Below are 27,523 nucleotides of genomic sequence, written 5' to 3'. Positions count from 1 at the left end.
CAATACATATATATTTTTTTGTATTTTTTTATATATGATTCACATATGGCATACGAGTGATTCGACTCAAACTTGAAAATCAATCTAATAATTACTAAAATTTTGAGTTATTCGAATTATATTTTACAACTCGATTTGAACTTAATTTTTTTAGTTGAGTGAGTTTATGAAATTACAACTCGAACTCAATTCGAGTCGAAAAAATCAATTTTTCGAATATAGTTTGGTGAACCCTAATATCAATTGATGTTAACCTTCGTTTAAAATCAATTTTCTAAATGAAATATTTAAAAGCCACTTTCATTTAATTAAAAAAAAAAGAACTAAAGTGATAACAATTGAGCGACGATCATCACTAGTGATTGAATTGAAAGAAGTCATAGAAGCAGGTGAAGAGATGACAACATTGATTCCAAAACAAAATCGCTATCATTCACATGGAAAGCCAGGGTTGGTCGTCTATTTTAATCTCTAAAAACTAATTCCCACTGTTCGATGTGGGAATTGGATTAATCGACAAAACAAAACCAAGGCTTCCAATTGGGTGCAACAATCTGGAACCACCTTGGCTTATAAAAGCGGCTTCTTAGGGAGCAAGAACATGGAGACACATTGCCAGATTCGAAGCAATTAGGTGCCCCTCACATGGAGGTCCAAACCACATCTTCCGTTGAGGTGGTCCAATCTCTTCCTCCATGTTAGCTTTATATTTGTTAATTTGGACAGGATAACGGGTTCTGATTTGTTTAATCAAAAGGAGGGGTTTGTATTAAAATAATTCTTTAAATTTCTAAGCTCCCCTCCCCCCAAAGTGAAGACTGTGCCTTAAATTTCTTGAAGTCCTAAATTCTTATCTTAACAAGATTCGGCTGATCTTGCTTAATTATGTTTCGCTAAGCTCGGTGAAATTTACGTTGTCTCCGACGTAAAAAACTCGATCTTATGAACATGAAAGAGTTTAGCCACGAAACTACAGTTGTCATCTAACAAAGCCATAATTGTAGTGGTAAAAAGATGAAACATGTTGCCACTTGTAGATATAAGTGGTTGTGATTCAGGAATTTGAGTTTGTAAGGTCAAGTAAGAATCTCATCTCTGTCACTCTTTGTGATCAATCTATAAATTTTTATGTAAATCCCAATCGAATCTTAGGTATACCCTGACCCTGGACTGGGAGAATCACCGCTGACATAAACTTTTTGTAACCAAAAAACAGATGAAACATGTTAAACTAATTTTAGTACAACATGAATCAATAAGTTACAAGGGTGAATGCATCAATCACAACCTTCAATAACATAATAAGATAATCTCGTAAATGCTTTCAGTGGTAAATGGTATTTTTTTTCTAGAGCTTCTGGGTTTGAGTAAATTTGTTTGTAGGGCATGCGTTGTCAATAGATCAAGAAAACCCTGAGTAAGTATTATCTTATAGTTACTCAGAAATATTAAAAAAACATAATAGGATATGAGAAAGGATTCCAATTTTTTTGTATGGCCGACCAAGTATTTTTTAGCATTGAGGTTGTTTTCATTGAGCTTAGTTGTTTAGTAAGTAAAAGAAGGTTTGGCTAAAATTGATGAGATAGATGAAAGTAACGTGAAGACGAGGATGAGAACGAATTTTGGACAAGTGGAAAAGATTTGATGAGGGATAGAGATTTTGTTCTTTGAAGAACTTAGAAAATTCAAAATTATTAAATGTAAAAAATCTTAAAATAATTAAAAATTAAAATATATATAATTTTAAAATTTTATATTTTGAACTTAATTTTAAAAAAAAATTATAATGTATATTTAATTTATTTATTTTCCATATCAAAGAACGCTTGGATGGGATTTGTGTTATGGTTTGGATAAGATTATATACACACACATGAAGCTCATATTAAATAAGAAAATAGCTTTTATCAGTAAATTAATCTATTATACGATGAGAATTGCAGAGGAGACAACTGAAAATCCGACACACAGCAACAAATGGATTCATGGGATTTAGGTGTGCTAGTGGATGATGTGGAGTGGTAGAGTAGAGTCTTTTATTTTGGTGTTTTATAAAAAAATATTATAAAAATTCATTTTTAAATATTTTTTTTATAAAAAATTGGAAATAGGTCATATCTTATAAAATTAATTTATAAAACACTTAGAATTTTGTTATTTACATGAATCTAAACTATGAGTGTGGATTTAAAGTAAAATTTAACGATAAAATAATATTATAATAAATCAAAGTAATATTTTTTAGAATACGCATATATATATATATATATATATATATATATATATATATAATAATAAAAAAATCTATATGAGAAGACAAATAAAATTTGAGGGTGAGCATTTTCAATAAAATGAACAATTTATATAAAGAAATTCAAATTTTAATATGGACACAATAAAATTTTAGAGTGAACACCTTCAGTAAATTAAACAACTAATATAAAAAAAAATCATATTTTAAAATAAATACGTACATACTTAAGATGTACATGCATCCATCAATGTATTTAGTGTAAACATAATTATTTGTACGGATTCCGTATTCCCTTCAGTCATATATTTCATAGTAAATGGTGACTATAGAGTTCAATAATTAATATTACTGCTGGGCCTGGTTCCTGAGAAAATGAGCATGGAGTTAAAGACAACCCTAGAAACAAGAGTCCCCCAAAACGGTATTTTTCTCGAAAATCACTAATGATCGGTATATTTTTGATCTAATATGGTCATATTATATTTTGATCTAACACTCGTAGTAGTAAAGCGCGCCCCATGTCCCGCGTTATATGTTGATTTGGCGCCATTTGGGGTATAGCGCCCCTGCATCGCGCTATACGCTGAAATGGATTACACGTGGGTATAGCGCGGCCCATGATCCGCGCTATACCTTTAATTACCCACTTGTCCACACCCCAATCCTCCCTATAAATACCCCAATCCTCAATCACTTTTATCACACCAAATTCTATCAAATACTCTCTATGTTTAAGATATATTTTATAATATTTTTAATATTATGTATTTAATTTATTTAAGTATTTTACTTTATTTAATATTTTAATAATATAATTCTTTTGCAGATATAATGGAAGGCAGTCTACTTCGCTTGGATGGAAATCATATATCTCAACACTTTGCTGATACGGTAACATTTTAACGTTTTAATTTAATTTAAATTATTAGTAATAATTAGTTGATTTATTTAATGCATGATTATTAGATTAAGAATTAATTTTTGTAATTATTTATTTTTAAGAGAATGACGTGTATTAGATCCTTTTATTAGGAATCTTAAGTTAGTGATACCTAGTGTGTCTTGTCGTATTTAGTAGAGGTTGGATTTGGTTACATATGTAGATATCAGGTCATTGTAAGATAGAACCAGACCTTATTTCTACCTTAGTAGAGCGGTGGAGGCCGGAGACCCACACATTCCATCTTCCGTGTGGAGAGTGCACGATCACGCTTGAGGATGTTTCTATGCACCTGGGGCTTCCGGTGGATGGAGATGTGATATCAGGGATAGCTTCCGGTTCTTGGACTACTTTGTGTCGAGATAATCTAGGGCGTGTCCCTGAAAGTTTTATCGGAGGTAGGATACCATTAAATTGGTTAGATGCCAATTTTCGGGAGTTGAGCGCAGACACCTCTGAGGATGAGGTTAAGATGTATGCACGGGCATGCATATTGCAGTTGATAGGAGGATTGCTGATGCCGGACAAATCGCAACCTAGTTCACTGCATGTGGTTGCGACATCTTAGCGACTTTCGTCTCGCCGGATCATTCAGTTGGGGCTCAACAATTTTGGCTTTGCTGTACAGGGAGATGTGTGGAGCCACTGACTACAGGCGTAATGCTATCGGTGGATGTCTCCTGCTGCTACAGTCTTGGGCATGGTATCGATTGCCCTTTTTATGTCCCCTTATGAAGAACCCATTCGTATTTCCACTACTTCTGAGGTAATTATAAAACTGATTTTATATATTAATAATTTTATACAGCGTATAATAATTTTTTTTCCTTGAATAGGTGGTTTACTGATAGGAAAAATCATCAGGAGCTACCTGATGATTTAGAAAAAATTAGGGTGCTAATCGATTAGAAGGCTGGCACACAGATATGAATTTTAATGTTTAAAAATCGATTTTAGATTATAGTTATATAATTAGATTATTATTTTGATAAAAATTATATATTATTTGCTTTAGTTTGAACGGGTGCCATATTCTACTGATGATGTGAGGGAGGTGATCCCACCTGAGTTGAGGGGTCCATCAGATGTTTGGATGGTGATGGTCCCTCTGATCTGTTATGCGACCGTCGAGTGGCACTCCACTGATCGCGTGCTCCGGCAGTTTGGTTGTTTTCAACCAATTCTGGATGCACCGCGCAATATGGACGAGTTGCATAGCTTAGATAGACGCAACAAGACAGATACATATTGGCTGGTGAGGCATCATGAGTGGGTCGTGTTGTGGGAGGATCGACATCGGCGCCTTCCCCGTAGAGAGCCCATTTTTACTGACTTCTTGATGTATGCTGAGGGTTATTATGAGTGGTTCAACAGTAACGGGAAACCGTTTCTGCTTCCCAAGGATGCACGAGGGCAGACCAGGGACCGCGTTAAATATAATTACCCCTACGTGGCGTATAGCGCGGCCCCTGATCCGTGCTATACCCCTATATGGCGTATAGCGTAGATCAGGGGCCGCACTATACACACGTGTAACCCATGTCAGCGTATAGCACCCCCTGTATCGCGCTATACCCCATTTGACGCCAAATCAGCATATATCGCGGTTCAGGGGGAGCGCTTTACTGCTACGAGTGTTAGATCGAGAAATATAATCTGACCGGTGTTAGATCAATAAATATATCGATCACCGGTGATTTTTCAGAAAAAACACCAAAAAAAAACACCCCTTATTCCCTTAAGACTCACCCTGACCCTATTTCTTTGGTGTAGGTCCCTACTACAATTCTCGATGCATCCTCACCCTCTCCATTAAAACAAATTATTGATATACAACTTCCGGTTAGCATCACACCCTGGAGAAATTAGGGACATTGACTCCATATCAGTAAAAAAGTTTTAAAATTTAAAAGCGGTGAAAATAGATATTCTACGAGTTATACTATCAAATATATCTTATGAGAAGATGGTAATGACGGTGTAACGAGTGATAATTGTTTAATTTTATGATAAGTGTCTCGGCAAATGAAATAAGATAGATGGTATTAGAGCTAAGTAGCTAGCGTCAGTTAAGAGTTGTTAGTAGTCAGTTAAGGTAGTTACAAAGCTTCTAGACTAGAACTAAGCTTCTGTTAGCTGCTATAAAGCAATGTAATCCGTTTACTGGAATGAATGAGAAGTATTCAATGTTCTTGAATATCATGCTTAACCAGTTTCCTAACATGGTATCAATCGCCATAAGTTCCTGGAGCCTTCTGTTTTCTTTCTACGGGCGTTCTTGTTAGTTCATCGTGCTTGTTGGCGTAAAAGGTGGTTGTTCAGTAGTTCTGAATGGCCGATGATTCCTCCACTTCCCATCGAAGAGATCCCATTAAATCATCAGTTGGGAACGTAGCGGCTCAAAGACGACGGGAAAAGGCGGTGATGGTGGGGAAAGAGAGGAGAGAATCGTTGGTCCGAGCGAAACGGTTGTGTAGAGTGGGAGCCACTGGTGACGACGATGTTCCCGTCGAGGGAAATGATATGATAACTGATAAAGCAGGGTTTCTTTTAGATGCCCAAACTTCTACAGCTGTGGATGAGTTAAAATCCGCTGCTGCTTACCAGGGGAAAGGTGCAATGCAGAAGAGGGTAAATTCACTACGTGAGTTAAGGCGATTATTGTCAAAATCTGAGTTCTCTCCGGTTGAAGCTACTCTTAAAGCTGGAGCTATTCCCCTGCTTGTGCAATGTCTTTCGTTTGGATCTCCGATGAACAATTGCTCGAGGCAGCTTGGTGTCTTACAAATTTTGCAGCAGGAAAACCGGAAGAAACAAAAGCTTTGATGCCTGCATTACCATTCCACATTGCACACCTTGGAGAAAAGAGTTACTTGCTTGTTGCCAAGCAGTGTGCCTGGGCATTAGGCAGTGTTGCTGGTGAAGGGGAGGAGTTGCGAAATGTTCTGCTATCTCAAGGTGCTTTGCCACCTCTTGCAAGCATGATGTTGTCAAACAAGGGTTCAACTGTGAGAACAACAGCTTGGGCATTGTAAAACCTTATCAAGGGACCTGATCCTAAAGCTGCAACATAGCTTATCAAAGTTGATGGAGTACTGATGCAATTCTTCGGCACTTACGAAAAGCGAATGAGGAGCTGGCCACTGAAGTAGCATAGTAGTATAATTCTTTTGTGTGTGTAAACAGAAGTTTAATTTTGTATTCATTTTGTTGCTTTTATCTCAAAGTGTCATGGGACTTCACAGCCAAGAGTCCATAAAAAAAAATATGTCAAAGAACCTTGTAAAAGAGGGTGAAGAAGAAAGAAATGAAGGTGAATAAGAAGAACGAAAGGAAGCATCAGCACTTTCGATTCAAAATGAACGGAAGGAAGCATCGGCACTTTCGATTCAAGAAGAACGAAAGGAAGCATCGGCACTTTCGATTCAAGTGAACGGAATGAAGCATCCGCACTTTCGATTCAATTGTTCATCTTTTCAATTGTTCAGGGCTAAGATGTGCGTGTTACTTTATTGAAGGAGGAGGAGAAAGTAGAGGGAATATTAGAGCTAAGTAGCTAAGGTCAGTTAAGAGTTGTTAGAGCTGTTAGTAGTCAGTTAAGGTAGTTACAAAGCTTCTAGACTAGAACTAAGCTTCTGTTAGGTGCTATAAAGCAATGTAATCCGTTTACTGGAATGAATGAAAAGTATTCAATGTTCTTGAATATCATGCTTAACCAGTTTCCTAACAGATGGCAATAGTCCGTGACAAGATTGAGCGTTACAACAGCTCACTAGTATCAGTCAAATAGATGGTTTGACCCTTGTTTCATTCTTATTCTCTCAACAGCCAACAGTCAGCAAGCATGGAACCAAGTTTAGTAACGCTAGCTTCCCATTCTCTCAGTCCCAGACCACGAATAACGCCTGCTTTCAGTTTGAACACTTGTTCTTATATATACTTTCATAGTTTTATAGAATTAGTAAAATCTAGGTTAGATAGTAGCATAAATGCCATTTTAAGACTTTACAACGTGAAACAAACAAGTCAGATCCCATGAAAGATACCTTACATGGATTCACAAAGTAAACATTCTCTCTACTTTTTCTTCTTCTTCTTCCCGTTTCCTTTGAGTCTTGTCATATCATTGGCTTCGTTTTAAGTACTTTAGAAAGTACACTTTTTTATGAATGGGGAGAGATGGAGACGGTGGTTTTTTTAGGGAGTGAAAAGAGGGGGAAAGAAGAGATCATCGAGAAGAGATATCAACTGTCAAGTGGAGGACACTGTAATCTTTATGCTGCAGGCTTTGAATTCTCAAGATACACACATTTAAGAGAGAGGAAGCGCCAGAACATGGGCTGTTGGGACCCATGGTGGTGGGGAAAGACATCAAGATTCGACAATGTTAAAAATTTTGAATCGAATTGAATTGATTTATAATTTTATAAACACAAGTCGAATCGAAAATTTTTTAGATAAAATTTGAATTATAAAATAGAATTCAAAACTTTTAAGTGGGTTAATTTTAAAGTTAAATTGATTATTTCAACTTTACATTATATATGTATATTACACCTGAAGAAATATATATATATATATATATATAGAGTATGATTATAGGATAAATTAGAATCCATTAATACCACAATATTATAAATATTTTTCATTAAACTTAAACAGAAATTCAAACAACTAGACTCGAGTTGAAAAATTTCAAATAAAGTTTAAATTATAAAATAAGAATGATTGACTCAATTCATTCAAATAATTTAACTTTACTCGACTCAATTCGATCAAATACATATCCGACACTGTCCATACCTTTGATCATCTAACCCTAACCCAACAACACAGTCCATGACTTTGTCATCTAACCCTAACCCAACAACACATTTGACTACACCCCAATATCATAAAATCAATCCAAGTACGCCCTCAGATCTAAACCCATAATCCACCTCTCCTTCTACCCTTTTCTCTTCCTTCCAAACCCTTAATCAAAACTTATCTTCTTACAAGGGAAGCAGATCACTTCCATGAACTACCAATGAATAACATGTCATCTCAACTCACATGGAAGAGTGGATAGAAGATAGATAGGCTTGATTCAGCTTAAAATTTGGTGTCAGGTGCTTCAAACCACTTCTCTTTCCCTTTTTTTGGTGAAACCTGTAGGCTGTAGATATTCAACTATTCAAAGTAACCTCCAAACAAAAATAGGAACTATACATCTTTTTTCTCTTCTGAAGTTCTGATCTATCAGAATTCAGTTGATTGATTCTTGTACTTTAGGTTTGAAATTTGAAGGGGAAGAATAAAAATGGATCCAATAACATCTCATGGCCGTCACCTCCCTCCTTTCCTCGCTAGAGATCTTCATCTTAATCAATTCCAACACCACCACCAACAGCAGCAAAGTTCCGAAGACGAGCAAAACGTTGGTCAGAAACGAGATCGAGAAGAAACGGCCACCACCACCGCGACCGACACGGGAGTAGGGAAAGAGTTAGCCTTATCCGAAGGCGAAAACACTAGGAGACCGCGCGGCAGGCCTGCCGGTTCCAAGAACAAGCCTAAGCCACCGATCATCATAACCCGAGATAGCGCCAATGCTCTCCGGTGCCACGTTATGGAAATCGCCAACGGCTGTGACATCATGGAAAGTGTTTCGACTTTCGCCTGGCGAAAACAAAGAGGGGTTTGCATTCTGAGCGGTAGCGGAACCGTAATGAATGTAACCTTGAAGCAGCCTGGAGCTTCTCGTGCAGTCATGAATTTACAAGGAAGGTTCGAAATTTTATCTCTTTCTGGGTCGTTTTTGCCTCCTCCGGCTCCGGCGGCTGCATCGGAATTGGCCATATATTTAGCAGGCGGTCAAGGTCAAGTAGTAGGAGGAACCGCGGTGGGTCCACTTGTTGCTTCGGGTCCGGTGGTGGTTATGGCAGCTTCTTTTGGTAATGCGGCCTATGAAAGGCTTCCATTGGAAGAAGAAGAAGAACAACCAGTGGAGCCGCCGATTCCTGGAAGCGGAACCATAGGATCACCGGGAAGCATGGCCACTCAACAACAGCAGCAGCAGCAGCAACTATTGCAAGATCCCAATAGATCTTTTGCTCAAGGATTGCCATCAAATCTTCTAAATTCAGTCCAAATGCCAGCCGATGCCTATTGGGGCACAGGTCATCCCCCTTATTAACAAAAAACACAGAAAATTTCGTGTTTTAAATTTCCTTCTTCATTTTTCCTCCTTAATTTTCTTTTTCACTCCTTGTTAGTTTATTCCCCTTCTTCTTTTATAAAATAGTTGATGTTTTAAGTTTGATCATCATGGCTTTGATTTGTAGAAGGATGTACAAATTTCCTGGAACATTTCTCCCTGCTGTGGTTTTTTTTTCAGTAGTCTTTCCATAAAATGGTAGCCCTTTTCTCAGTTTTGCTCATCATAGTAACTTAACGATTAAGAAGCACCAGAAGCATGCAAGTCATTTTCTCTTTGCTGTAAGAAAGGCAAAGGAGATGGGAAGTTATGGGCTTAGGGTTTGCTGTCTTTTCCATGCTTTGATAATGCTATAGGTTTCATTATGGAATCAGCCTGTTCGGTTACACGTGCGCTGCTCTGCAAGAAAAATAAGAGAGCTCCTTTCCGAGGCAACCATTTCCATTTCCCTGTATAATTCCCATGTAAAAATGCCAAGCAAAGCAACACCAGTAACAAGCACGACAAACTGGGTCTGAATCTGATCCTCATGCATTAAAGTTTCATCTTTCTCGAGAAAAAAAAACTGTCACTGCCACTATACGTGTAAAATGGCATGGACTGAATCAATTAGACAAGGTAAGTTCATGTTTGCTATTTTACTTCATATAATAGAATAATTGATAAAGAGGTTGTTTTTATTCTCATTGAATTATCAGATTTTTTTCGTAGTTCATCAATATTAGTTTCACGTAGGTTTTAGGGTTTAGGTTTTAAAGTTTTAGGTTTATAATTCAAGGTTTAAAGTTTATAGTTAAACATGAACTAATTTACCTTAATAGTTAAATGAGCCATTATTATTTTTAGAGGTCACGATTTCGAGCACCGCTGAATATAACAAAGTGATTGAGCGGTCAATGTCAATTAGTCGAAAATATTTGTTTCAATTAGTTGAAAATATTTAAAACAAATATTATTTTGTAATCACCTTAGTTTAATTAAAAAATTATAGTTAAAGATTAGAATAACTAAGATTATGAAGTATAAATTTTAGATGATAGTGTATCAAAAGAATTTCCTGCATAATTAATTTCTCTTAAATTTCAGTGATCCTCCTTGGCAGTACATGCATAGCATGGAAACCCTCTTTTAGGCGGCTCTCACAGTGAAAATAAGCCCTAAATGAAAATCTAACCTAGTAAAATTTATTTTTGATTAAGTGTATATATTTACAGGATTCATTTATATTTTATGTGTATATATTGGTAATGGGGTCAGAGAAAATTAGAGTTCAGGTTCCCCATCATTAACATGGATCCTTCGATTCCTTGAAGTACAACACACCTCAAGAATTATTACAATGTAAAATGTCAAGATTCCTTTGTTTTTCCTTTTTCCATTTCCTTTTCTAGTAGCTATCTCCTGAAGTGAAACTCAAAGAGCAAATCATATATAATTGCCACATTTTAGACTATAAATTAAATGCCTCCAGGCTCCATCCTTACCGGTTTAATACTAAAGTGCATCCCATTATTTAGGAAAATATGTTAAATTTAGTTTAATATGTTAAAAAAATAATTTTTTTTGCATACCCGTTATTTTTAAGAAAAGAATATTAAAAGATATAGAATTGCATCCCCATATATATATATATATATATATCTATAATCTCATTGTACATGATCCCAACATTGTCCGCAAGCTCTTTTATAAAATTTTATTACATAAAATTTTGATTTTTTTAAGAAAAAAAATAGATCAAAACTTCAGTATCCATGCAAATTTGTTGTTCGAACACGGGTTCGTTTAAAAATAAATAAAATTTTCTTAACTACTAGCATCACTCTAAACTTCATCACTTTTGAACTATTAATCTATTCAATAGCTAGATTATCTTTTAAACTTCTCAATTATGAGATATTTTTGATAAAAAAGTATAATACCCAAAATAATATGGAATTAAAAACAAGGTATATCACAAATTTTGTCACTAACTTTCATTTCTCTCTTAGCCACCTAGCTTTAAAAATGATGTGATAATGTAATTTATATAGAAAGACATATAAAAGTAATTTTTGTATACATATAAAAGTAATTTTTATATCTTTTTCTATCTTTCATTTTCTCCCTCTACTAGAACCAACATAAATTTAGGTCACTTTTTTTTAATAGTAAGGTGGTAGAGCCAATTACATAATAGGGCGTTAGGCCTCAGATAGGGAGGCTCTTGAATATCACGAACAAGAGTGTTTTGGAGATCTGGAGGTGCTGCAGAGAAAAGCCGAGTAAGACCGTCTGTGCTGCGAGCAGCTTTTGCGAGATGGTCAGCAACTAAATTGCTCTCCCTTTTAATAAGTATAAAATCTAGAAATTCCGAGAGAGAAGCTGGCCAATCATGCGGACGAGGAGCAATGAGGATGCCAAGAGATTAGGAGCTGTAAACAAGTTATAAGTCTCAGTGCCATCAGTTTGACATTGAATCTTCCTATAACCAGAAGACCAATATGCCTGTTGAAACCAACCAGCCAATCCCCGTTGTGGTTACGAACCAGGTCACTTTTGTCGCAATCAACCATCGTGCCAACTATCATTTTGACCATCATCGTTCATAATCAATGAATCCTAAAAATTCTCACCAAACTCTTATCGTCCTCTTAAAAACAAATTCGATGTCATTTAATTAAAAAAATATCTTAAATTCCACAAATCCAGCATTGAACACTTTCATTTTTTGTTGTTGTTTGATTTTTATTGTCTATTATTGGATGGAGTTTGAACATAGGTATGTTGCTCCCCACCCCAGTAGGAGTCTCTCCACCATTGAAATGGTTGATCTTTTATTATTAGATCGCATTAAATGGAAAATTTAAATATACCTCATAATTTATATATTTAACTCTCAATATTATCAAATATACAAATTATTTATTAAATATTTTAAAACTGAAATTAAATTAACATAATGTATAAATATTAAAGATTAAATTTATTATCATATCAATTAACGTTAAATATAATCAATGAAAAATATTAATATTAATCAGTCATCCTTAATTGGAGATTAAACCTATTCACCCAATTATGAAATTGAAAGACTAAAAGGTCCCCAGTCTTTCCTCTAAACCCATCCTATCTCCCTACAGATTTTCCTCTCCCTTGCTTCCGTAAACTTAACCCACCAATGGTTCTTGCTTTGATCTTTCATCAGCCCTCAATCGTGGAAGGGTCTTACCATCACTGGACTCTCGCTAATACAAATCAACTAGTGTCTTCTTCACCCCCGTCAAATTACGTGGTCAGTGGCACTATAATCTACTAGCTCGTCCGATTTAATGTGGAATAGTGCCGGCAGTGAGACTCCGGTACCACCGCCTCTTGGTGTTGTAAATCATTTGCTCAATTCAGTTTACTGCATTTGGCGAAACTAGAGATGGGAAATAAAGAATGAATAACGAGTAGTTTAATTCTAAACACACAATCAATGAGCTCCCCTTTCAACAAGACGAAAATTTGATCGCCATCCCTTTCACCTGAAGGAACTTCAACGAATAACCTAGAAATAAATAAATAGTATTGCAAACCACCGTTGATTTTTGCTGTGGATGCTCTTTCAGAGCTGAGAATATTACATTAATCTCTCAACCTCGACGACTATACAGAGGCGAGATATGTTTGCTTTCCTAGCATCACTTTTAGAACACGTTAGGCCCAAAACTTTACCTCGATCACAATTCACAACTCTATCCTTAGCCGCCTCATTTCAGCTCGTAATACGGGGCTTGAATTCAGTGTTCGGCGAGCAAGACTCCTGATGTCCTCACGAGAACAGTCCCTTGTTATGCGAACCAGCTCCCAGAGGGCACCTCCATTTATCATGTCCTTTTCATTTACTTCTGAAATTTTAAAAAAGTTAAAAAATAAAGGTCCTTGATGGAACCTGTGATGTGTTCGATGCTTCACTGATTTTCGTTGATGGAGAATTCGACTTACCATGCTGTGCCAAATGACACAGTGCGAGCTCAATGTGTCGCCTAATAGGTGCAGCATCGTTGGTAGCATTTTGCACAATCCATGGAAGTGCGCCTTCATCAATGAGAAGTGATTTCCCACTTCTTATACCTAAAGTAACACGAGAACTATGTTGAGATCATTTCGTGCCAGACGCTAAAACTTCAGAATAAACACAGCTTAAATCGCATTCAAACTTCAGAATAAAGAAAGCTATGGAGAAAGATGGGTAAAACTTCACAGCAGTCAACACTCAACTATGGCATGCAACAGATCGAAAACTTACCATTACTAGATGCACGGGATTCACATTTTGCGAAGTTGGCAATTCCACGTGCAATTTGAGAAAGAACATCAGGATGTCCGCATCTTACCATTCCCAGCAATGCCTTAATTCCACCTTCAGACCTCAGCATTGCTTGCAGTTTATCTGGAAGAAGCATGAGCACGTGTGAAAAGCAGAAAGAACAGCATAATTCAGACATAACCAAAGCCAGATTTAACAGCAACCTCAAGCATTACTAGAAGTTATCCCGGAAGCCTAAATGGAAAAACCAAAGGTGCGACAGATCCCGGGAGATGAATTATATAAAAACAGCAATTCAAATTTTACTGAAGATGGGAAACACTACAAGGTAAGAACCAAAAACTTATAAGTAAAAGAGGTGGTAAAAAGATAAAGTAAGATACCATTCCCACACAGGTTAGCTATAGCTCCAGCAACCATGCGTAGAGTCCGGGGATCCTCAGCATCGGATGCTGTAATAGACAATAAACTGATTCCCCCTTGAAGCATTATCAGTTCTTGATTGGCTTCTGCTTTGCGTAAAAGAAAACAATGAACCAATCTAATCAGAGTGATAAGACGTATGTACTCAAAATGATAAGGATATTTATAAAAATATTTTACCATTCATTGCGAGATTGGCAATTGCACCAGCTGCTACTCTGCGAACAGTTTCATCCTCGTAGCTTCTTAGAAGTGTTAGCAAGGAAGTAAGACCACCAGCTTCAACAATCCTTTCCTGGTTTGCTTCTGAACAGTAAATGGAAAGCGCCCCTCATTAATCACAACACCAGTGATATACTTATAAAAACGGTATCATCATCACAATAACTGGATTTCTTTGAGAGATTTATCTTTTTATAACAGGGATAAAGAAGCAGCCTCTTCATACCAAAAGGGGTGGGAGCTTAGCTTGGCCAACCAACATAAGCAGAATACTTAAGTTGCAACAAACAAGGTACATAAAATGGTCCAATACTCATTTTATTGCTCACATTTCATTATTTTACCCAAAGCACCCCTTAATACAAGTATTAGCAAATAACACGCAAGGTCTACAAGCAATTTTCCCAAAAGACAAGACAACTTATGAAATGCGAAGCCAAATCTTTTGCTCACCTTCAGCTGCTAGGTTGGCCACAACCTTTACAGCATGAATGCGTACATTTGCATCTTCTGACTCAAGCAAATCCAAGACCTTTTGCACTCCAACTGGTAAATTGATATAAAGCAATAAGAAATTCATGGGAAAAAAAAACTTTACGTGATATTGGGGGGGGAGACATTTTATCACCTTGATCGAACAATGCAGAAACTGGTGTCTTATGTCCATTATCACTAACTTGAGACATTGGAGAGTCTAAACCAGTATAAGCATTTCCAGGTCCACCTCCAGAAAGACACCTTCTCATCTACATAATAAAAAAAGGAGATAAGCATATATGTCCGCTTGAGTTTGAATGCCAAGGATGGACAAGAATGATATGTCTTACAGTAAATACACCAGAAAGTTCACTGTAACACATGAAGGGAAAAAACCATCAAACAGACATGCTTCAATCTTTATAAGCTAAGTTTCATACAAGAGGCAAATTTGTATTAGTATAGGGATCCAAGTTTTTGACATTGTGATTAGGGGTGTATTCGGTTCGGTTTGGTTTTTTACCAAAAATTGAACCGAACCGAAATAAACGGTTTTTCAATATTTAAACCGAAACCGAAAAAACCGAAACCGGTTTTTTCGGTTCGGTTTATCGGTTTTTCAATGAAAAAATCACTTAAAACTATAATTTTTTAAAAAAAAAATGCCTATTCGGTTCAATATGGAACAAATGGGTTCCATATGGAAAACCCGAATCGAACCGAATCTAAAAAGTGAAGCCTTTAAACCGAACCGTATAATGCCGAACCGAACCGAACCGTTTTACTCGGTTCGTGTGTTTTCTCGGTTTCGTTGCTCAGCCCTAATTGTGATAAGATATTGGATTGTAATGTCAATGAGAGATGTCAACTATGAAAGCTCAAAGACTCTACACTACGAGTATGAATTACAAATATTGGGGTTTCACTTGTATTGAGAAAAAGAATTCAACAATGCAAGAAAAGAAAGCTTAGCGGTTATGAATCAAATACCTGATCAGCTTCAAAAGTAAGTTGTAACATCTGACTTCGTAGTACTACAATTTCTTCTTCAAGCTTCCTTTTTTGAAGAACCTCATCCTCCAGAGCTATCTGGAGCTTTAAGATTTCAGCATCTACACCTGCCTAAAACACGAAATCAATCCTCATATAGCCAGTATTAATAGAAGTTCATAACTTCATATAAATTTATTTGTTATTCACATAGCAAGTATACCCCTGCATCTGTACACTGCCCTAATTGACTCCTAAGTTTGTCAACCTCCTTTTCAGCTTCCTTTCGCATGTGAGTTTCTTTCTCTAGCATTTTTTTCACCTCACCAATGTCCTCGCCAATTGAGGAACCAGGCCCCTGAAAATTATGATGAAGTGAAAATATGTTAATTAAAGGTAAACACTAGATGACCCAAAATCAGATGAACCCATTTCATACAAAGACCATTATACTTTCATCATCAGGCAACTAATATTTGTACACCAATATCAAAAACAGTCTTTTACCACTACACTGAATGCCAGCCAAATGAGTGAACAACAAGAGATAAATACGTATTTCATATATTGACAGGACATAATAAGGTAAACTCAGTTAATCATTTTTCCAATAAACTCCTCTAAAAGAAAAAACTTTGAAGTTCTGTGACAATTACTTTTAGAGATAATCAGACACAATACGAGACAAAAATCTGACCAATGGATGAAACTTTAAGCTTCATACCCCATAAAATTAGAAAAGACATGGCTCACATTGGGCATGCTACTAATATCTAAAGTGAAACTTAAAACACAAGTAAAAATGTAATGGTCAGCTTAGGAAAATCTGCACAATTCCTTGATGATGTTATTGAAAAGAAACTGCATAATGTCATAATGCATTGAAACATATATGGTTCTCAATGCGTAGTACCTCTCCATTACATTTATCCATCGTTAAGCCACCACACCCACACTTCCGTTGATTTTCTATCATCTTTTCCTCCAGCATCTTAACTGATCCCATATATTCCATCTGGCACTTTAGTCGTTCCTTCTGTAAACAGAGCACGTCAGATGTTCAACATCAATACTCTCAGGCAAGTATTGTTCAGGAATAACTGAAAACAAAAAACCATGAGGTTGACAAATCTCCTATCTGAGAGGATAACGAACCTCTAAGGCATCCGTGAAATTTCTTTCAGCCTCAGAGACACGTTTTTCAGCTTCTAAGTTTGTTCTTTCAACTTCATCATCAAAAGCTTTCTGTTGCCTTTCATTTTCTGCAATTAGCTTGTCCATATGTATTTCAAGCTTTCTAGCCAAACTTTTATAATCAAACTCTTCCTTTATTTTCAACATATTTTCCACCTTCATTGCCTGTATAACAAGGAGTTAGCAAAATACCAGTAAAAGCATCTTCCTTCTAGATATATCGGAAACATTGTTAGACGAGACATGAAGAAATGAAAAGATAAAATTCTATGAAATGAAATTGGGATAGTTGAACAAGAACGAAAGTTGCCTTCACTTTATAATTGGTGTGTTGTTTAGCAGATATTGCATATACTACAGGTATATTATAGTTTGAGAGCTTTTTGAAATAAGAACTCACCCTTTGGCCAAACAAAATTGTACTTGCAGTCTCTCCTCGATGTCGTGGGGAGGGGCCAATGGTCACAATTAATGAGGTTCGGGCAGTGCCTGCGATACAAAGAATCTACCCATAATAACTCTGTGAAACATACAACTTGCTAGATATTAAAAACCATACCAAATATATTAAAAATAAAAGAATAGATCATAAACATCTTCCCCATAAAAGCTTTTAGTTAGGTTAAAATTTAGCACATTCTCACTTAAATGACATAAAAGATAACTTACCTCCAAATGAATCTCTGAGCAGCCTTGTAAGTTTTGAATCACGAATGGGCACATGAGAACTATTCTCAGCTAAAGCATTAATACACTTTCCCAAAGCACTCAGTGACAAGTTAATAGACTTAGCTTCCTCCAACATGTGACCCTCGCTTCCTGCCAAAAACGAAATGAATGGAACTCATCATCAACCATTGGGATTGAACTCATGAGTAAACCCAGCACCAGCACTTGAGAAAGTATACAGCTTTATATAGGTAATATGGGAAATACAAATTTAGTTGCGCAAGACATAAGATGCAATGCTAACAAATTTTAGGTGGTGAAAAAAGAAAATGCTCCCTATTATGCAGCATGGAATTGACTTGACACTGGAGGGCAAAAAAAGCCACGATATGCACCTGACTTTTGGACGCGCTCTGAGCCTGCCAAATCTACCAAAACCAGTTTGCTTTTCCGGACAAGAGGCTTTGGAGGTTTGGCAAAGTGAGAAGACTTCTCTGTTTCACTTGGATTGGAAGCTTCTTCTCCTATGACTGACCTCTTAATATGTACCTGCACTAACATAATTGAATATATATTATTTCACAAAAAGAACAACAGCATAAACGACTACAGGAAGCTAATGAAAATTTAGTGCATAAAATAGGAAGCAGAAGTGAAAATTTACTCACCATCAAAATAGCATGACTGCGAGAAGATTCAGTATTCAACTTTGTATTTGCAGCAATTCGATGAGCCTCCCCTAACTTCAATAGCTCCAAAACACTCTGTTCATCCCTGATTTCTACATGAGTTGCCCCCGGCAATGAAACGTCTCCAGTTCTGGGATCTTCCACAATGGAAATATTATCATTCGCTGGATCAAGGAGATCATGGATGGTCTCCATGTAAAGCTACAAGGAATCATTAAAATAAACCGGTAAAAGTTCTTACCAAGAATGCAGAAGCTCAACAGAAATAGCAACTTAAAGTTTAATAAAAATGTTAGACGGCACATAAACTTAAGGGAACAAGAGAAAATTTAAATATCCAAGAAGTATTTTCTACAAAATAGCACAATTACACATACATGATTCCATCAAAGAAATTACACTCAATCAATTGTTAGAATTGAGGCAACGAGAAATTGTAGAATAAAATTCATAAGTCTAACAACCTGCAGATAAGAAACAGAGACAGAATCTGTTCCTGGAGAAACATTAGTTAAAATCTCCTCCATTGAGCGAACCATTATTCCACGAGCAGAGGTATCTTCCTCACCCAATTGTCCAAGAGTAAAAGTTTTGCCAGTTCCAGTCTGACCATATGCCATAACTGTACCATTATAACCATCCAGAACACTCTGCGTAAGGCCAGAAACCCAAGCAACATCGATACAATATCTTGTAAGATTAATCCATATAAGCACTTCTTGCTCGTTAAGGCTAATGACAAAAATGATTAAGGGAAAACATTTGAAATAGAACAGACCTCCACAACAGGCTTTGCAACAACTTCGTAGACACGTTTTTGAGAGGCAAATTCCGTAAGCACTTCATCAAACTCGTATGTTTCTGATTCCCAATTGTTCTTCCTAAGTTTAAGCCTCTTAAACTACAGTAAACCAAGATTCATAAATTAAACGATTAAATGTAAAAACTAATAATTACCACCCCGAGTGAAAACAGCAAAATGAGATTTGAAGCTTTTATCTGTACCTCGGGCTGTAGTTCAACACAATCGGCAAAATCAGCATCGGCGATCGACTCTTCCGCATTCCGTGGCCTTAATCTGACGGCTACACGAACTCTTCCCGGCACTGTAGAAAATAATCGAGCACAATAAAACGCGACCATCAACATTAAATTGTTTCCTTCGTATTGCGGTATGGAAGTAATTAAAGTAAACAATTGAAACACTAACCGCCGTCCCCTCCAGCGCCGGAGGAGAAAGAGGCAGAGCTAGTCCGGCGAAGAGCAGATCCGGAAGAGTGATTGGACGAAGGAGGAAGTCTTGATTTGAACGAAGATGATCTGGCATTAGATGAAGATATAGGCTTAATAGCTCCCTTGTTCGTACCATTTCTATAACCATTGGAAGCCATCACTTTCCCCGGCTTTCAAGTTTGAAGTTCAATTGTTACAGTGACCAAGATTCGGCGAGGATTTGGATTCGGTGAATTCGAAGATCAAAAACAAAGCGATGGTGGTGGGATCGAGGACCCACTGCTTTGAAACGAGACAGAGACGGTCCGAGTATTACCTTCGTGGAGCCCTCCCCAAAGTTTAAATTTTCGAAATTACCAAAAAAAAAACTGTGGTTTTATTTGGCTTAATTTAGATGTCCAAATAATTACCTAAATTCAAGGGACTAAAAGATTTTTAATATTTTCAACGTTACAATTTTAATTTTAAAGAATAATAATTATTAAATTTAATTGTTATCTAATGATTATTCATTATTATCATTAATATAATTAGAATTATCCCACTGTCGCAATCAAATGTTTATCCTCGCCTATTGTAAAATTACCCAAATCGTCGTAAAAAGCGTTACGAATGATATTAAATTTTTAGTTTTCTTTTATTGTTTTACAACGATTCTGACGACTACAGTTGATTATACGTTATATGATTATTATTATTATTAAATTCATTATCCTACTCCAAACAAAATTTAATGGGTGATGGCTCTTTATCGTCTTTTGAATGAGGGGATGGGAGGGAGAGAGAAGACTAGGGGAGTTTTATTTTTATTTTTTTGAAAAAAATTATTAAAAAATTAATAAATATAATGATAAACAATTGAAAGCATAACATAAAATTTATTTTTAATAAAAAATTTAGACACACAAAAAAATATGCCAAGCCTTTTTATTTTATTTTGCGGTGCACTTAAAGTCCATCCATTGATCCTGCAGTGGACAGCGCGGCAGTTTATTAAAATGACAGGATTCTCCTTTATTTTGTCTCGTACGACCACGATCGTTACTCGGACAAATATGGAAAGTTATAGCAATATGGAAGCCTCAAATATTCTTCGTTATATTCCTGCGGTAGATCTATGATACAATGTACCGAGTTTGGCTGTGTTTGAACTTGATTCTTTCTTGTTGATACGGAGAAGGTGATCCTCACCCGAAGGGTCGAGAGGACTAGTGTGGACAGAAATTCATTTAAGACCAAATTTTCATTGTTTTTAATTAATTTTTAGAGTCAAAAGAATTGTTGTTACTAAAAATATTAAAATAATAAAGTTTAAAATAGTTTTTAAAATGAAAAGTTATTAAATTAATTTTTATAAAATTAGAAGTATAACTTTTAATTTTCAAATATAATTTTTTAGCATCATATTTAAAATAAAACAAAATAAAAAATAAATACCTAAATTATATTTTGATTCGTCAAAAAAATAATTATTAATTTTTTTGTTTTCCAATTGTTAAAGAAATTTATTGAACATTAGTTAGGAAAATAATATTTTTGTTTAAAATTCGGTTTTACTTGCGTAATTATTGTGAATATTTTTTTTTTCATTTTTTGATATATTACATCCTTATGGAACCAAAATATTAAAAAATTCACACACAAAAAACAGTTAAAACAGATTTTTTTTTAGAAAAGAAAAAAGAAAACCCCCTAATGTATGCTGGCTTCATGAAAAAATTCCTTTTATTTACTATTTTAATAATTTTGTAATAATATAACATACATATTAATTAGTCAAATATTCTTATTATGCATTGATTTATATAATTTTTAGATTTCTTTCATTTTTTAAAATTTGATCACACAAACTAATTATGCTGAGTTCATCCATATTTTTATGTAGGGATGAGTATGTGTCGGTTTTCGGCCAATCTGATTCGACCCGAAAATTTTACATTCTTTACTCGACTCAATCCGACCCGAAAAATATATACCCTCCACTCGACCCGAACTTTTAAGATAAAATCCGATCTGACCCAACCCGAAATAATAAAAATATTATTTTCATTCAATAAAAACAATGATTTAATTAAAAATAATATATAGAGAGATATTATTGTAATTATTCCTAAATATATAAGGTAAAATTATATTTTTTCCGGGTCCGGTTGGGCCAGATATTTTTTACCCTGAACTTAAATCTGACCCGACCCGAACCCAACTAAAAAAATTCAACCCGATCGGATCGGGTTAAAATCTGTCAGATTCAGGTCTCATGGTCATCCCTATTTTTATATATAATTTTATATAAATAAAATAAAAATATATTTTATTTTACATCTATAATTTAATTTCTCCTACAAGCTTCAATTAAATTAATTGAAAATTCACAGGATATTTTGATTTTATCAGCTTCAGACATTTTTGTTTTATTTTTTAAATGGCTTAAGGCACTTTTCAATGTCACAATCTGTAGACGATGGTACTTATTATGCAAAATATTTTTTTCCCATTCCACTCGCCATAATTCAAAAAATATATATTTTATTGTTCATGGAAATTGAATTTTCTAATAAGATTAATTTACTTGGCAAGACAAAACAATGTGAACAACTATTATCCAAGATAGATTTCAATATAGATTTAGTTCAAGGGATAAATATAAAATTTATACATAAATTTCAATTTAGGATAAAGTAAACAAATGATATTTTAATTATATGATACTATTTTATTTAGTTCTCTGACTATTAAATGTTATAAAATGATCTCTCAATTATAGTGTGTGCTTTATTAAGTTTCCCAACCAAAATTACAAAATGATCACCTAACAAGTCATATGTTCCAAACTCGTCATTTTTTGTTAAAAAACTGACGACCGTCTGAGCTATGATAAAATCTTATTTTAATGATGTCTATTATACCACCGTTACTTTCAAGTACTAGCTTAACAATATAATATTTCAAGTATTATCTCGACGACATAATATAAATAGAGGTTTGATCTACAAAATACACATCAAATAGTTTTGAGACAAGATTTTATCAACTCCTGGTGAACAAGTTAAAGTCCAACTCAGACGACCATCAATTTTTTAACAAAAAATTATGAGTTTAGAATATATAAATAATCAGATGACTATTTTATAGTTTCTATTAGTTGGGGAACTCAATAAAGTAGCGTCTTCTAGTTAGACGATTATTTTGTACTTCAATAGTTGGATGACTCAATAAAATAATACTCTAATATCGGAAGATCATATATGTACTTTACCCCAAAAGCATAATATGATATTGATCCTCCAAATATCGAGGCCCCGTGTATTTTCTTTGCACCAATCATTCTTTTAGATTTCATTACAACCAAAGTCGCACGCATGTGGTTTCATAAATTCGTTTTTACTTTGAATGCCTTAGGTTAACATGTTTCTTTATATATAAAAGAGAAAAAATATTTGGAGTTAAAAATAAGTTTTAATAGGGGTTGTTCATGTTTAATTATTTTGATTTTACTATGAAATTAAGCATTTAAATATAAAATAATTTAATCTAATTATTTAATTAAAAATCAAGGTTTTTGAGTATTCGGATCAAGCTAATATTTTAGCTCGAGGTCGACCCGTTAATTCGTGTAATTTAGCAGGCCAATTATCTAACACAAAATCTTTAATTCTTTTGGAAATATCCCTTTTTTTTGTATGGATCAACAGGTTGGTGAGTTAGATATTACAAGTCGAATATTTTAACACACTTGTGGGCTACTGAGTAATTTCGTTAGGTCCCGGGCTTAATGCTGGAACTTCATGTTGACAATAGCAAAAGGCCTAAGCTCATTGTCCATGTATTTGTTGGACTTACTTGTCAATGGGCTTTGCACAACTTTTATATGTCTCGAAAGGGATGAGCACGAGTCGAGTTGGATTTTCGGTCCACCCGACCCAAAATTTACAAATCCTCTGTCCAACCCAAAAGTTATACAACCTTCAGTCGATCTGAACCCGACCCGAAATAATATATTCATTAAAAAATATTATTTTTACTCAATAAAAATAGGGACTTAATTGAAAGAAAATAATATATAGAGGAGTATTATTACAATTATCCCTAAATATATAAGGTAAAATTATAATTTTTTGGTCAAATATTTTTAACTATAAACCCGAACTCGATCCAACCCAAACATAATCTTAAAAAGAACTCAGTCCAATCCGACATGAACCCGAATTTTTTTAAAAAAATCTGATCCGATCGGATTGAAACCCGTCGGGTTCGAGTCCCATTCCATCCCTAGCTCGAATACAAATATATTATCCATTAATTGGTGTGTTAATAAAGTACTCGGGACTACATCTCAATCTTTAAAGTTTATTTGATAGCCAGTAACATGAAATATCAAGGCCATTAATTGGTGGATATATGATATTATCTCTCTATATAATAAACGACCGAGGAAAATGGAGACAAAAAGTGGATATTCATTTGCTGAGTTTATTCCTAGTACGATTTTGAAGTATCCTTTAGTTTTAATGAATACATGCACTTACATTTGCATTGCATGGTCCATGTATCTTGATTATCATTTTTTTCATTTTTATATTGTTCTGTAGTTCGTGGGAGTGTATTAAAAAAATAAAAGTAATTTCAGTTTATTTTAACTTTTAAAATTATTTTGGATTTTAAGATACAGAGTCATGAACTCATACCTAATTATCTTTTATTCTTAGAATAATCGATTCAAATAATATTCTCATCCATATATTCATCCATTCAAGAGTTCTCAGCAAATTAAAGATGTAAAAACAACATGCATGCAGCTTTTAAACTCCATGTTATACCCCCATCATTGACACATAAAATACCCATCAAAACCCCAAAATCAAAGATAAACAACAAAGAAATAAAGAAACACCCCCTCCTTAACCAACTAGTCCTCTAATTCTTCCTCTCTCTTTCTCTATATATATGTATATATTAAAGGTGGTATTTTCATGGTTCTGAGAACTGATTCTGGGTAGGCAGGTAGCAGAGAACTTCTTTCGTAGCTGAGCCAATAGTGTTTGGTTCTCCAGGTGAAGGAGAAGGGCTTTCTTTCTCAGCCTCTCGTTTTCCTCTATGATGATCTGATTATGCACGTATAGTTTCAAGTTCTTCATTCGCATATCTGTTTTAACGCCGACCTCCGTCTTCTTTGTCCTCGCTTCCTTCCTTAATCTTCTCAACCTGTACATACAACACAACGTCCTTGTTACAAACCGGACACAGACAGCAAAACAACACAACAACAAAAATTATCTTTATTAAACCTGTCGAGCCTTCGAACACGAACATTATGCCGTGGCTTGCAAACACGTCCAGAAGAGTTAAACCACATGTTTTAAGATCGAAACGGAATCAAGAGAGAGAGAGAGAGCTGGGAATTGGAAGAGATGATTGTTGTGTGCATCAACTGGGGTGAAAACACAAGTGTTATATAGGTGGGAAATTGTGTTTGGATCTGAAAACAAAAATGAAAAAGGAAAGAAAGAGAGAGAAATGAGGTAGTAATGATGCACAAGGAATCATGATTACTTGGGAGCAGCAATAGAAGAAAGAATGGAAGGGTTTCTTTCTTCTGCGTTGTCTTTATGGAATGGTAGTACTATTATTAATAAACATGATCGAGTTTGTAAAAGACTTGAGGCACGCAGAAAATGACTATTCCTTCTCCATCTTCTTGCACCTTTTTGAATTTTAGGACTTTCTCCTTCGGTTCACCATGCATACCCAGATTTCGATCTATAGTGTATGATTCGCTGTATTCAAACGATTTGGTACAAGTTGTCGACGTTATCATTGCTTTAGAAGATTAACTTGACTCTTATCAATTGGATATGATTACTTTTTAGAAAATATTATTGATGTTTTACCATAATAACACGAAAAATTCGTAGTTACACTAAAAAAAAGTGTAATTGTTGATGGAAATTTTTTCTCATGGAATTTGTGATTGAATTTGATTTTATTAACAAAATTTTTGAGGGAAGAGAGTGATCATTAAAATACTGATGGAAACTAATATTTTTGAGGGAATAAAGTAACCCATCAGAAGTTTACTAACGGAAATTCGTCAGTATATTACTGAAGGAAAATTTAAAATTCATCGGAATGTTATATATAAATAAAATATTATATTTTATGTGTTAGAACTAAATCATAAATAAATATGAAAATAACTAGGATTTAATCATGCTAAACCATCAAGAATAAAATAAATACTATATTAGCAGAAGCGTACCTGAATTAATTGATATGTTGAAATCCTTGAATCTTTATTTGGTTGTGATATTCCAAGAAGATAGAGTTCACTTAATTATACTCTCTGACGGTGATAAGAGTAAATATGAGAGTATATATTTCTTGGGGACCATAACCCCTTTATATAACTAATTTAAGAATCAATTATTGTTTATACTTATAACTCTGCCCCTCATCAAGTTATAAATACAACTTTAATGTATCTACATTTTTATTTCCATGACACTTCTAATACCTTATGACTTTACAACATAATTGGTCACTTAATTCATTTCATATTTTATGATAATAATGTACATTATAAATATGTGCCCATAATTATGGATTTTAGTCTAACATTATGTTTCCGAAAAACATATCTTTTTCGTCGGAATGTTATATATAAATAAAATACTATATTTTATGTTTCCGATAAACATATCTTTTTCATCGGGATATTTAAAAATATGAAAAGAAAATTTAAAATTTTAATTTCCAATGGATTACATGTTTTCCGTCGAAAATTTAAATCTTAATTTCTTTTAAAAAAGGAGGGAAATTTTATCAGGATTATTCTCAACAAAATTTTCATTCCCTCTAAAATATTATGAATCCAAATTTTTATTTAACTAATTAATGTACCAAAAATTAATAATAACATAATTGAAATAATTATATTAATTTTAAAAATAGATAATAATAATAATACTAACAAGTCATAATAATATACAATGAAAAATTAAATTCACCGTATTATCTAAGATTAAATATGGATTTACAACATATATTTCACAATTCAATGTTTATAATAAATATAAATATATGGTTGTAAACTATACATAAAAATACAATATTCAATAATAAAAAAGAGTAAAATACAAAGTTTGCATACTAAAGAATGAGAAATGCATATAAATCAGTATGTTATAATTTCAAGTAGATATATAAAAGAAAATTAAATATTTAACATAATATAAATAAAAATGAGAAATGCATATAAATCAGTATATTATAAATGCATATAAATAAAAAAAGTAAAGGATAAATCCATATAAATGGTAATTATTTACCTGTGGTGATAATATTTTTTATTTTCATCGGTAAATTATAACAGATTTTAAAACATCGGAATTTTTCCGTCGGTAAATTGAATTTTTTTGTAGTGTTGGTTTATTAATGTTTCAACCCTAAACCAAGAAGATTACCTATAACCCTGAAATTTTATATTTTTAATTAGCAAGTTCGTTATGAGTGTTGACTGGCGGGCAAAAATGTCGGATTATCCATAATAAGAACCCAAAACTCATTCATTCACTACTACCATAAAAAGGAACAATGCGAAGTTCGGTGAAAAGCCAGACAAAAAATCCAACACGTTCTCCTCTTTCGACCTTTTTCACAAAGAAATCCTTGACGTGCAGGACTGGCTCAGCTTCGAACAAATTCATTTGTGCTTTTATTCGTATTATAATATTATTATGGTTAGTGATTTGTCAACTTTTATCATTTGTGCTCATGACTTTGATTACCAACGTTTTACAACCCTTCCCCCCCCCCCCTAACGCGTTTGTATATATATATATTATATATATATTATTTTATTCTAATTAACAAAAAGTTTGGATTAGTTAGTTTTGATTTTAGGGTTACTTACATGGTTCATCATTTGTGTTTGTGTTTT

At 34.4% G+C, this 27,523-nt stretch overlaps 3 protein-coding genes and 1 pseudogene across 4 annotated transcripts in view; 2 read left to right on the top strand and 2 right to left on the bottom strand.

Annotated features, from left to right (window-relative positions):
* The first annotated feature begins 5,528 nt into the window (after positions 1-5,528).
* On the top strand, positions 5,529-6,354 carry LOC120181573 (annotated as a pseudogene).
* Positions 6,355-8,138: 1,784 nt separating this feature from the next.
* On the top strand, positions 8,139-9,433 carry LOC120181568 (AT-hook motif nuclear-localized protein 22-like). The gene has a single exon (XM_039186664.1). It carries the CDS (start codon positions 8,500-8,502, stop codon positions 9,373-9,375), a length of 876 nt encoding a protein of 291 aa, XP_039042595.1. The 5' UTR covers positions 8,139-8,499; the 3' UTR covers positions 9,376-9,433.
* A 3,040-nt stretch (positions 9,434-12,473) lies between these two features.
* Positions 12,474-27,523, bottom strand: part of LOC120181581 (kinesin-like protein KIN-UB) — a 36,745-nt gene continuing 21,695 nt past the window's right edge. Inside the window, exons 4-22 of one of the 2 annotated variants that reach the window (XM_039186675.1) lie at positions 19,565-19,751; positions 19,360-19,460; positions 19,133-19,255; positions 18,819-19,004; positions 18,334-18,555; positions 18,061-18,214; positions 17,666-17,815; positions 17,397-17,485; positions 16,958-17,161; positions 16,716-16,838; positions 16,026-16,160; positions 15,803-15,934; positions 14,964-15,081; positions 14,789-14,884; positions 14,294-14,419; positions 14,074-14,199; positions 13,670-13,813; positions 13,366-13,494; positions 12,474-13,268 (exon numbers count right to left, since the gene is read on the bottom strand). In XM_039186675.1, the coding sequence (XP_039042606.1) occupies positions 13,108-13,268; positions 13,366-13,494; positions 13,670-13,813; positions 14,074-14,199; positions 14,294-14,419; positions 14,789-14,884; positions 14,964-15,081; positions 15,803-15,934; positions 16,026-16,160; positions 16,716-16,838; positions 16,958-17,161; positions 17,397-17,485; positions 17,666-17,815; positions 18,061-18,214; positions 18,334-18,555; positions 18,819-19,004; positions 19,133-19,255; positions 19,360-19,460; positions 19,565-19,745 (2,700 nt within the window). In that variant the 5' untranslated portion in view covers positions 19,746-19,751 and the 3' untranslated portion in view covers positions 12,474-13,107. Of the gene's footprint in view, positions 13,269-13,365; positions 13,495-13,669; positions 13,814-14,073; positions 14,200-14,293; positions 14,420-14,788; positions 14,885-14,963; positions 15,082-15,802; positions 15,935-16,025; positions 16,161-16,715; positions 16,839-16,957; positions 17,162-17,396; positions 17,486-17,665; positions 17,816-18,060; positions 18,215-18,333; positions 18,556-18,818; positions 19,005-19,132; positions 19,256-19,359; positions 19,461-19,564; positions 19,752-27,523 lie in introns of those variants that run through there. The other variant, XM_039186676.1, reaches the window with a different exon arrangement.
* On the bottom strand, positions 24,391-25,098 carry LOC120181583 (protein LITTLE ZIPPER 4-like). The gene is made up of 2 exons (XM_039186677.1): positions 24,873-25,098; positions 24,391-24,789 (listed from the first exon to the last, which is right to left on the bottom strand). Exons 1-2 carry the CDS (start codon positions 24,938-24,940, stop codon positions 24,486-24,488), a joined length of 372 nt encoding a protein of 123 aa, XP_039042608.1. The 5' UTR covers positions 24,941-25,098; the 3' UTR covers positions 24,391-24,485.

Source organism: Hibiscus syriacus, unplaced genomic scaffold (genome assembly GCF_006381635.1).
Source record: "Hibiscus syriacus cultivar Baekdansim isolate YM2019G1 unplaced genomic scaffold, ASM638163v2 tig00112529_pilon, whole genome shotgun sequence".
In the NCBI taxonomy this organism is placed as follows: domain Eukaryota; kingdom Viridiplantae; phylum Streptophyta; class Magnoliopsida; order Malvales; family Malvaceae; genus Hibiscus; species Hibiscus syriacus.
The sequence above is the reverse complement of the archived record's forward strand: the minus strand, read 5'-3'. Positions and strand labels throughout refer to the sequence as shown.

What these genes read in the sequence shown, in the direction of transcription:
- LOC120181568 (XM_039186664.1), top strand. Translation starts at nt 8,500, where the DNA reads ATGGATCCAATAACATCTCATGGCCGTCACCTCCCTCCTTTCCTCGCT.
- LOC120181583 (XM_039186677.1), bottom strand. Translation starts at nt 24,940, where the DNA reads ATGTGGTTTAACTCTTCTGGACGTGTTTGCAAGCCACGGCATAATGTT. An exon ending in CGTGTTCGAAGGCTCGACAG is followed by an intron (nt 24,790 to 24,872) that starts GTTTAATAAAGA and finishes TTGTATGTACAG; the next exon opens with GTTGAGAAGATTAAGGAAGG.